Here is a 12,041-nt window from a genome sequence, read left to right as displayed (position 1 = left end):
TAATAAAATAAAAAAAAAAGAGATTTTTGACAAAAGTTTTTTTTTCCCACTATATATATATATATATATATATATATATATATATATATATATATTAATTAGTTATTTATTTTGCTAAAATCACTTTTGGCAAAAAACAATTAAAAGACTGGTTATTATTTTAGGAAGGTCACAAATCATACTAAAAGAGTCTTCATTTTTTATTTTTTCAAAGGGCTTCCCTCAGTGCAGACTAAAACAAAATCTTTAAAATATGAGCTGGTTTTTCTTTCGTGTAAAAGTGTAAAACAGAAATTGGTGGAAAGAAACTTTGTTGCCTGTTAATGAGACCAAATTCCCCTTTGGGGTGCAGGTGGGGCCACAGTGTTTTGTTTTGTTTTGTTTTTTTTCATGGAGGCACAAAACAAAAGAATGAAACAACAACAAATATTAAGTATTAATGTTATTAATCTTAGATTTTTTTTTTTTTTTGCTTGTTTCACAACTTTAACTAGACAGGATTTTCAGGTTAACAGAAACAAAACAACGAGAGTAACTTAAATTTCACATATGGGTAAACATGCCACTAATTATATATCTATCTGATGTCATTTTAGATACATTTAATATTTGCTCTTTTTGTGCAAAATACAAAAATATTAACATGGGGGGAAAAAATCAGGTAATTTTTCAGTTTTTACTCATTCATTATAAACTTTTCCATCCATCCATCTATTATCTTCTGCGTTTCTGGGGTCAGACTCTGATTTCAACTCTGATGCGGACTAAAGAAAAAAAATCTAACTCTGGTCCACCTTCAAGCCTTTGTGTCAGTTTGATTAAAGTGAGGTCCGGTGCAGTTCGCATGAATATTTGAACCCCAAGTGGACCGGACCAGAGACCGCTCCAAAAGCAGGGCATTCTGGGTAAATACAACCTAAACAAATGCAAGAAATGGCTCATGGTTTTTTAAAGGACAAAAGAGAAACCCTACAACCACTAGAATCTGAAACCACTCCATTTGTGTTCACATTTCGTGAAGAAGGAAGTTGCGCTCTTGTTCTGTGAGGTTTTCCTGTCGTTTCCTTCAGTGGTTGTCGGTGCAGCGCCGCCACAGACGAGGAGGGGAACAGGTTTTTCAAAGGGTTTGGTTTGTTTGACTAGGAGAACCACAGCAGCTGAAAATATAACAATCAAACCGAGTCTACCAAACTATCAGGTGTGAAAACACCCTTAAACAGAACCTCTTCTTCTCCCGACCCAGAGACGGCAGTTTTCTGGCTCAAGACCACGTAGGTTCTTGACCTGATGAAACCAACAGGACCAGATTCTCTCCATAAAGCAGAGACTTGATCTTGAGGCAAAAAACAACGTCTTGGCTGCGACTAGAAATTGTGTCCATAAAAGTTTTGATCAGAATCGGTGACAAAGTGCAGCAGAGTCCAACCGTCACCAGAAACGATCCTGACTTACTGCCGCCTCTCTAGACAAAGCTCAGACACAGATACAGACATTTCTACGGCTGAAATAGTTATCAGTGACTAGGGCTTCAATCTTCAATGAAAAGTGTAGCTCAAATTCTAGCTTTTTTGTTTCTTTGCAAAGAAACATATTTGTTACATAAAGCTGGAAGCCAAAATCCTGAGAAGTTGCTTCTTGTTGGACAGAAAGAGACGGAGGGACTGGTGAGACGGCCTGATCTGATTCCGTCCTCCGTTTTACTCCGGCGACTTTAAGCTGCACGGACCGCTGAGGATCAGGAGCGGCGCAGGTCGCTGCGGCCGGATCTACTTTCTCTGGTTTGCCAACTCTGGTGGTCGATACAGAGGAACAAAAATGTCAGGGTGAAATCATCAAGGATTCAACGATTTCAAATGAAACGTAAACAAAAGTCTTGCAGTGCAGCAACGTCTTTATCTTTTATCCACCGTCGTGATTCTGTTTGGTTGCTAGCAGGACTACGAACATCTTGTTCCTTTCACTGGAAAGCAAATCTGGGCTAAATAAATCCAGAGTGAGTCATGTCCTGCTGCTGCCGAAAAAAAAGAAAAGGAAATGAAATTTAGACGAAAATAATCAACCCAAAAAAAGATGCATTCATGTTTTTTTTCCCCTTATTTTTAACCAGGTAAACATGCTGCACCCTTTTTATTATGTTTTATATCTATATTGATTGAACGATTTGATCGACTAAATGATTAAATCGTATAAATAAAGTTGACACAGTCTGCAGAAAACGGACACTTCAGGATACAGACATGAAAAGTTTTTTAACGTTAAATGAAAAACGTATTTACTTTTCTACCGTTTTGGTTTAATTACTGCTCTGAGTGTGTTCTTTCAGCCAATGGCCTTTTTTTTTATTGAGTCTGTATATTCCAGCTGACAATTAATCGGTCACTAAATTAGTTGATGGCAAATTTTAATAACAAATCCATCACGATTAATCATAATATTCGTTTTGGCTGTGCCAAATTTCCCCCTGGTTTTCAGATAATCAGGTTTCTCAGTCCCTGCCAGGTACTGACAAACCTGGCAGGGAAAACAAGACCGTGCAACACGAATCCCACAGATATAAATTACGTGGCTCTGTTCTGGTTCTCTGTGTTTTGTGCTGCTGGTTTTAGTTTCACGCAGGATCAGCCTGTTCAGTCACACTTGAGCAAAAAGCAATCAACCATGGAGATGGGCCTGATTTTTTGTTTAGGTTTTTGTGGGGGGGGGTCAGATATTTTAGATATCCGCATGGCTTCACATTAAAATAGTGGTGGGTGGGAATTAAAGATGCAGTGATCAAAACCAGGGGGAAAATGACAGAAGTGGAATGTGACGATTTTTCTAGCAACTATTTGAGCCACTAGTTTAGTTTATAGTGTAAATATCTTAGTACATTTTTAATAAGACAAAACCAACTTACAAGTAACCTTTCAGTTAAAATAGGAGCTTAATTTAAGTCAATAACTCCTTAATATTGATGAAACAGTACTAGCTCCATCAGCAGATTATTATGCTTAATATGAGACATTTTTCCCATATTAGAAGTGAAATAATCTGCCAATTGAGCTAATACTTTTCAACAGCATTAAGAAGTTACTGACTTAAATCAAGCTCCTATTTTAACTGAAAGGTTTCTTGTAAGTTGGTTTTGTCTTTTCTTCAAGTGAGCCAAGATATTTGTACTTGAAACTGGATAAAAATACTTGGTAGATCTGCACATTCTGCACACACACCAGCTAAGTCTATAGACCAAAGATATTTGACTGTGTGAGGGTTTTCTTTGTTTTTGTATCGACTTATGCTCCTTACCAGGATATATCTCAGGGAGAATAGTAAATATTACTTTCTTCTCTTGCAACAAAATGGAGAACTTGATTTGGCTAAGAAATTGTGGCTTTTAGTTTTCCTAGGGGACAAAACGTTTGCCGTCTGCTGTGCTCGTTGACGCTTGTTTTCTGTTGCTTTTGCACATCCAACTGGATTTGGAACATCTGATCCTCAAGCAGAAAACTGGATGAACTGCCAGGAAATACAGTTCAGTTATCCGTACTGCTTACTGGATGAATCCCACGAACATTGGTGAAGCCTCATGTGTGTTTTTCTTCTTTTTCCCACCAACCTCTGTGTGCACCGAATACTTTTGAGGATTGGGATTTTCATTAAGTGGACAGTTATGGTTTAGATTTAAAAGAGGAATCTTTTTCAAATTACTTTAAAAAGTGCTCCCCAATTCCTTACAGATATTGCAAAAGGAATTGCTGTGTCACATTTCGGACAATGCGCTTGGATATTTAGATTTTAAAATTAACTGAAAATGTACTGAACTACACCGTTTCAGTTTTGTCTTTCTATTTAAGAGGAGAGAACCTTTATCCCAACTCTAACTCGACAATTGTTGAAGGAAAGTCGAGAGAATTTCCATTTGCAGGCATAGAAAATGTGGAAGGAGGAACTCTGGTTTCAAATGTTGGACTGCATGCGAAACGTTGCTCTGGCAGAAAACTTGCACTCTGTCTCCCTCAGCATTCCATCCCCCACAGTGAAACATGGTGGTGGGAGTATCATGCTGTGGGGATTCTTTGGGGGGCTGACAGACGGAGGTAAACACAGAGCAATCCTGGAAGAAAACCTGGAGAAATCCTTAAAATACCCAAGAATGTGGCTGAGGCTCACTTACCAGCACGACAATAATCCTAAAGATATCACCATAGCAACAATGAAATGGTTTACATCAGGGGCTGTAAGAGAGCTAAGCCAAGCTACCAACCTGGCTTAGCAAGTTGTGAGAGATTGAGCAGCTAAAGCTTTTCCTCAGCCTACATCCCCCAGAATGCTGTGCGGTTCTGGCACAAAGCTCAGTGAAATTCTAGAATATCCTATCAGATATATTTTCAGTTGATACTGATCACATGTCTATCGCGACGTATATTATTGATTTACTGTCAATCCTGGGTTTTTAGCCTTGGTTTAAGTTTAATCTTGAGTCTTGAGGGTAGCAGGGTGTTAGTCAAAGAGGTGAAAACTTAATAAAACCCACAGACGTTTGTGGTTGGAACACGATAGAATGTGAAAATGTGATGAATACATCCACATTGGCATGACTGTATTCTGAATAAATTTCAGAAGAACAGTAAACATTTTAAGGAATTCAAGCTACTACCCCCCTGAGCATCATGGTTTAACGTTTAGGGATTAGCTGAGCGCAGCTGAGTTTATACGAATCTTAAAAGTTGCAAGCGGGGAAACTCCAACTAAAAACAAAACATCCTACTGAGAGACCCATGGTCCAACATTTAGGAAGCAGGCTCCGGTTAGGAGTTCAACATCTTTCTGTGACTTCATTGTGAGGCCGCACAGCCAAACCTCAGGCATCCTCTTACAATAAAAAGGCTGATTTATCTCCCACCCTGTTTTGAGCCTCTTCTGGTTCCGTCTTGTTTGAAACGTGCAGCGGGCTGGCAGTCGCGGTAACCGCACCTCCTGCGTGCGGTCGGTCCGTGGTTCCTGAAGGCAACACGCTGCTCTGCTTAAGAGAAGTCCTTCCTGCTGAGGGGAAAAACCAACAACTCAAGTTCAAATGAACTGAGCTGAGACTGAGTAAGCATCCTTCAAAAATGCTTCCATTTAGCAGATGTAGGAGCCTCCTGGGAGAGGAAGGAAGTTGCTTTATGTTCTTGGTGTTGTACCTCACTGCCATCCATCCATTGTCGTCCACATCTATGAAACCAGGTTGTTGAGGCAAACCTAGACACCTCTTTCCCCTGGCAAAGTTCCAACTCACGTTGGGGATCCCAGAGCGTTCCCAGGTCAGAAGGGATAAATATTCCCTCCTCCGAGTTTTAAGCTGTGCCTGGAAAACCTCCAAAGGGAAATTCAGTGGAAGACTCTTGATGAGAAAGCGCTCTACTCCGAGCTCCCCAGGAAAAACTGAGTTCCTCATCCAATGTTGAAGGCCAAGAGATCGGGTGAAGAGATGCATTTCAATGTTTCTACAGGATCTCGCTCTTCCCGTGATCCCGTGACTATAGGTTAAGATCAGACTGTTGGACTGATGAAACAGTTTGTTTGGCCCAACTGTTCCTTGAACTGAGCCTCACGTCTGCCAGAGCATTAGCTTGTGTGTGTGTGTGTGTGCGTGTGTGTGTGTGTGTGTGTGTGTGTGTGTGTGAGAATGGGAGAATGACAGAATGTAGTGTGAAGGGTTTGTGGTTCTCTAAACTTGATAAAGTCAGACTGAAGCAGTTCCCATGTTGCTTCAGACAAGAACTCTGTTCATCCTCTTTCAACACCATGCTACCTGCAAGACATCAAGATGCTTCAAACTAAAACTTAAATCATGGCTAAAAACTGGAGCTGGGCAATTAACCAATGGTGATTCCACTGATCATGGTGATCCATGGTGATCATGTGTCACCATGGACACATGATCAATGTCAATAGAAAATAAGTCCAATAGAATGTTCAATAATTTCACTGAACTCCGATCCAGAACCGAACAGCATTCTGGGGGATGTTGACAGAAGAAAGGAAGACTGGTGGCATCAACTAACTCACTCTCTCTCTCTAACTTGTGCAGCAGCAGTTTCATATTTCGCCACCGTGCCTCAAAACTGCTTAAAAAAATATATATATATGTTGTGGAGTGAAAACTGTGGATAAAACAGGAAGAGTCATAAATACCAATTTGGTATTTCAGATACGTAAAACTAAAACCTAATCCAGAATTATCCATATCGACTAATAGGGACTAATACGACTAAAACATATGTTTTTCAGCCATATCAAGTCCTACTAAAAACCAACCTGTTTAGAAATGCCTCTGATTCATAGTAACTGGAACATTTACCAATATATCTGATGTTTATTTGCTTGATTTTGACAATTGTGTTTGATAAGATATGTTGACTTGCTTCATAATTGGTGACTGTTGTGATGTTTGTATGGTATAAAGTACTTTGAACTATCTTGTTGCTGAAATGTGCTATACAGATGATTAACAAACAAAACATATGAATAATTATGATGTTCAGCTTGAATTATATTTGTATCAGGATGATGCTTCTATCTTATTGGTATTGCTTGATATAACCCAGGAACCTGTGAACTCCACTTTAGTTTTTAGCTTATAGTCACCCTGGCCCGGTGATTATAAGTACTTTGGGCCCTATGCTTTGGGTTTACCATGGAAACCCAAAGCATATTGATGTTAAAGTGGAAAATGGGTCTCAATTTAACATGCAGAACAAAAGAGACTGAAAAAGTTTTTCAAATGTTTCATTTCACCAAGTAATTAGTTTCAAAGATGACTTGAGCAAATACAAAAGGCAGTTTTCAATTCATGATGTATTGTATGAAAGATATGAAAGCTATCCAAACCAGGTGAAAAAAGCCATTTAATGGTTGGTTTAAAAAAAAAAAAACCCTATGGTTTCCTGTCTCGTCAGGAACTGGATGCAGTCCGGATCTGCTCTTCTTCTTGTGTGCCATGTACGCCCCGATCTGCACCATCGACTTCCAGCATGAGCCCATCAAGCCCTGCAAGGCGGTGTGTGAGCGGGCGAAGTCCGGCTGCGAGCCGGTGATGAAGCGGTACAACCACAGCTGGCCCGACAGCCTGGCCTGCAGCGAGTTGCCGCTGTACGACCGCGGAGTGTGCATCTCACCTGAGGCCATTGTCAAGGCAGACGGACCAGGTATTGACATAATCATTCATAAAATGGCTGATGGGTAGAGGACATTCTGAACTTCTTATCTGCACCGAGCCGTCAGGGTGTAAATCGTAGTCCGCCAAGATGACAGACAGACTTCAGATTATTTTGTTGTTAAAAAAAAAACCCTCAAAGAACAGTCAAATATGGAAAACATTCTGTTAATGTGACCCCTGGAGTAAATCATAAAAAGTTTCTGCTACACATAATATTTATCTTATTTTAGGATAATTTTACTAGTTTGCAAAGATATATAAATAATAAAAGCATCCACCTGCATCAACCGCGCCCCTGAGGCCTAAACAAAATAATTCAGACGGCTGTAAATGGGCCCTAGACCATACTCTGGACACTCCTGGGCTAAATGCTTATTTTTTATAACTCAACATTTCCTTATTTTTAAAAGAACTAGTTCCATTGGCTAATTACTTCACTCGTAGCGAGACATTTTCCCCTTGTAAAAGGTGAAATAATAATCTGGCAATGGAACAAGTACTTTTTGTCAATGTGAATAAATTAACAAGCTCCTGTATCTTGCTGAAAAATTACTTGCAATTTAGCTTTGCCCCTTTTTTTAAGTGTAATAAGACATTACACTTAATGTCTTATTACACTTGCAGTGTAAAAGTTGACCTATTCAAGTAAATCCCTCTGACTTCCTGTTGCCTGTAAATGCCACAAGTTGAAGGACCTTTATGGATAAGTTTCTAGGCTGCCTCTGATCTAGCATGCTATCTCTCTCTCTCTGACAGACGGGGCCCGTTTTCCCAGAGAAGCCGAGTCCTATCAGCGCTTTCAGCCGCGTTCCTTCTCCTGCAGCTCTGTTTTGCTTTCCTCACAAACAGATAGCATGAGTCATTTCCCCCTCTGATTCCACTCCCACCGACTTTCTCAAAGAGCTCCTTGATAGACGCGGCCCACTCGTTTTACACTCAGTAAAACCCTCGTTGTCCTTGGCCTCTCTTTGAGCGGAGCCAGGAGCGGGGAGTCCTGGAGAAAAAAAAAAAAAAAAAAGAACAACCTCATCCTGATCTCCTTGACCTCTGCGGCGAAACGCCCACGGCCCGCTGGACGTGGCGGGGGCCACTGGATTTTCCTCTCACTGTGATTTGTTGTGGTTCAGCCAGGGTGAAACGTTCAAAATGTTCCCCCGAAGTCCAAAAGCAGGCACGGAACTGGGTGCGGGGAGAACCACGAGCCCACCCAACGGAGCTCATCTGGCCTCAGCCGAGGCAGCGCTGATCCGATCAGCAGCTGTGGTGAAACGCCGCGCAGACGGTTGGAATCGTGTGTGGAATTTTTTTAGATTCTGGGTTTGATTAAAAATGTTGCTGCAACGGGACTTTCTAGAAGGCGGATTTGAGCAGCAACTTTCTTCCAACGACAACCGAAAGCAGCTGGGTGCCTTATAGTCACTTAGTGATCTCACATCTGACAGGTTTTGATCAATCTGTGACATTTAGCGACAAATCTATCTCTAATATTTCTTCCAGCACACCAAACCAGTCACACATCATTTCATTTACTCTGTGTAGTGACAGGCCGCATGTTCTACCTTCCTTTTTCTATGTAAGAAAACCAGGTTCTTTGTGAAAGAGTGAATATTTTCCCTCCATGTTTCTGCAGACCCATACCTTCAGGACCCCTCCAGGTGTAACCCAGGTGAGGTTTTAAAATTGAATAAAATACACAAGTAAGCAACAAGTTATTTTTTTATGTAGAACCTTCCAACAAGAGGAATCAAAGATAACATAACTATATAGCACTAACATAGCAGTGCTAACTATAAACCTGTCAGCCAATCAGAATCCTTCAAAAAAAACATGACTTCCTGTTTGGAGTTAAACGTGTTGCACAGAAGGTTCATTTGTGTGGACAGAAATATAGACTGACCTATTTTCAAATGGGGATGTTCTAACACGACTTTTCCGCTTCCGATACGATACCAATATCGCATCTTTGATTATTACCCAATATCAATATTGGCCTGATAAGATATCAGCAAGTACCAACAATATTTTTATTTACTTTGTACTGTGGAATGCTAGAAAAGGCTAAATCAAGTGACATTACTCAAACCGAGAACAGTAGTCAACAATAGATATAAAAAGAAACTGACCCATTTATTATTAACCAATGGTTCTCCGTGGGATACAAGCTCTGCTGGATAGAAATACCGGGGCGGACTAAATGCTGGAGCGGAGTACTTCTATCGGCGTGCTAATATTGCAGATTTTAGATGCAGACTGATACAAGCCGATTCTTTGTTTTTTGGCTGATATCAGACCAATTTCAGATATCAGTATCAGATTGGGACACCCTTACTTTTAAAAAGCGCATTAGAATATGAAGTTAATAAAACACAAGACAATGTTGATTTGGGACCATGACAAAGCAAGCATGTTTATATATTGGTGCATTATTCGTCACAGACTGCAGCACGTAGAACCATAAATCTCTGTTTTCCCATGTATACACCCAAACACAGTGTTTTCACAAATATCCACTTTGATCTGAGTTTTTATAAATAATCATTTTTAGTGATATAATCCTGGATGAAGGGCCAATTCACATAAAATGTATTCATTTTCCCTACTACGCTATGTTTGGACATTTATCAAACTCTGCTTTTCCATGACAGAATCCAGTCCAGACTTTCCAATGGACCCCAACAACTTCCACTGCCAGGGACCAAATGGAGGTGGGGCCCTGCCTTCTCTTCGTCTCCTTTTCTCATTTCAGACAGGAGAGAGAAAACTTATGACTGAGATTTGAAAAAGTGTTTTGTTCCTATTAACAGCCTAGTGTCGCTAATTAGCATCACACCTAAATTTGGACCAACTACAAATGGAAAATTAAAGCAGCTATCTCTAATTAATTTAGCATCTGATTGTATAATATAAATGCAGGCTTTAAGGGTCTAATGCAGTGTTTTATCAACCTTTTTTGAGCCAAGGTACATTGTTTTAATTGAAAAAATCACAAGGCACACCACCAACCAAAAATGTAAACAAAGATACTCTGGTGGTTGAAGAAAAATCCACAGAAAAACCTGTACTGGGCTATAAGCTGCATGGTTCAAATTGTAGGAAAAAAGTAGCAGTTTATAGTCTGGAAAGTACGGTAGGTGAAATTGGATAATTTCCACGGCACACCTGACGATCACTCACGGTACACTAGTGTGCCGCGGCACAGTGGTTGAAAAACACTGGTCTAATGAAATGAATGGCAAATATAACCCAATAAAAAATTTTTTTTTTTTGTTTCTAGATCGCTGCAAGTGTAAGACGGTCAAAATGGGACAGAAAACTTACGTGAACAACAACTATAACTATGGTGAGTGATTTGAGACAATATATACAAATTTTTCAAAACAAAAACCCATCAACATCCAGGCTCAAAGTTCCTCTTCCAACTCCTAATCCTTCTAAATAAAACACTCGGAGGTCCAGTAATGTATTCTGTCTTTGGGCTTGACTCGTCTATCACGTCGTATGAGAAATAATTGAGCCAATATTGGGTAAAAGTATGATAGATGTGTTTTATTTCTGTTGAAAGCATCAAATTAATTCCTGAAAGGGCAAAGTTGTTTCAGTAAGCTGGTCACTAAAAATCATTTATTTGTTTAATGTGTCTTTTAAATGAAGGTTTCGGCAAACTTTTGGTCTATTTAACATTTCACACCAGCAGGATTTGCAAACTATGTAAAAAATGTCAGTTTCACTGGACCTATATTTAACATAGTTAAATGAAACCTTATGGGGCCGACGGGGGGACCCTGAGGCACGCCCAAAGAGACCATAATATTTTGATTTGGTCAATGAAAATAAATCCTGCTCCATTGCATAGGGTTCTTATTTACCCTGGTATGGAAGGTTATTTTCAAAAGGTACTTCGAATCTGACAATCGAACCTCATTGGAACGCACATTCTAATTTCTTGACTGCATATTGGAGGGACTTTGTCCAAAAGAGAAAATTTAGTTAGGTTCTCTCGCTCTTCAGTTATCAGAGCGAGGGTGAGGGAGGTGAGAAATCGTGGCCTGGAGCCCACGGCGGTGGTGGACGTGAAGGAGGTGCTCAAGTCCTCCCTGGTCAACATTCCTAAGGAGACGCAGATGCTCTACTACTCCTCGTCCTGCCTGTGTCCTCCTCTCACCGCTGGGGAGGAGTATCTCATCATGGGCTACGAGAATGAAGAAAGGTCCAGGTACGAGTGGCATACGAGTTAAAGTAAAAGTATCATTGTAGATATCCGGACACATAAAGATGAAGCGCATTGTGAATTCACCTTGCTACTTCTGTGTCCCATTCATAGTGCTTTTGTTCTTTAACAATAACTCAAGGCCATCTTGTCCTCCTTCAATGTTTGATGCTGTAGATTACAATTGTAACGAGTCGCTCAGAAGTCCAACTGTGAACTTTACCTCTTAATGTTTCTTGTGCCTGCAGGTTGCTTCTGATTGATAGCTCCATTGCGCAAAAGTGGAGGGACAAAATGCGCAGGAAAGTCAAGGTTCGTACTGGACTTGATTATTCACAGAAGAGGCTCTCTTCAATAGCTGGTTAGCAGGCAGAGCTAACTAAGCCTCAAGTTAATGCTAATTAGAGTGGGTGGGATATCATATGGTAGTATTGTACCTAAACATACCAATCTTAATAAATTAGGATTTTTATTTTTTTTTTAAATACTAGCCCGTTTCCAATTAAGGTCATAATTGCCTGTTTGCTGGTCAGATATTGGTGGACCCTGAGTATTCGTGTGGGTTAGGGTTAGGGTAAGGGGATATAGGATGAAAACCAGAAAATGAGTTGGATCACTGAAAATAACTTCCAAAAACTAAGAGCTAGGGGGACC

General features: G+C 40.2%; 1 protein-coding gene across 1 annotated transcript in view; it reads left to right on the top strand.

The window, feature by feature from the left end:
- Positions 1–12,041, top strand: part of frzb (frizzled related protein) — a 22,140-nt gene that overhangs the window by 3,766 nt on the left and 6,333 nt on the right. The window contains exons 2-7 of the mRNA XM_015043333.1: positions 6,921–7,169; positions 8,811–8,846; positions 9,826–9,885; positions 10,455–10,520; positions 11,189–11,393; positions 11,636–11,699. Coding sequence (XP_014898819.1) covers positions 6,921–7,169; positions 8,811–8,846; positions 9,826–9,885; positions 10,455–10,520; positions 11,189–11,393; positions 11,636–11,699 — 680 coding nt within the window. The remainder of the gene's footprint in view (positions 1–6,920; positions 7,170–8,810; positions 8,847–9,825; positions 9,886–10,454; positions 10,521–11,188; positions 11,394–11,635; positions 11,700–12,041) is intronic.

The sequence above is a fragment of the Poecilia latipinna genome, unplaced genomic scaffold (assembly GCF_001443285.1).
Source record: "Poecilia latipinna isolate Pla-1442-1.1 unplaced genomic scaffold, P_latipinna-1.0 Scaffold626, whole genome shotgun sequence".
Taxonomy (NCBI): domain Eukaryota; kingdom Metazoa; phylum Chordata; class Actinopteri; order Cyprinodontiformes; family Poeciliidae; genus Poecilia; species Poecilia latipinna.
The sequence above is the reverse complement of the archived record's forward strand: the minus strand, read 5'-3'. Positions and strand labels throughout refer to the sequence as shown.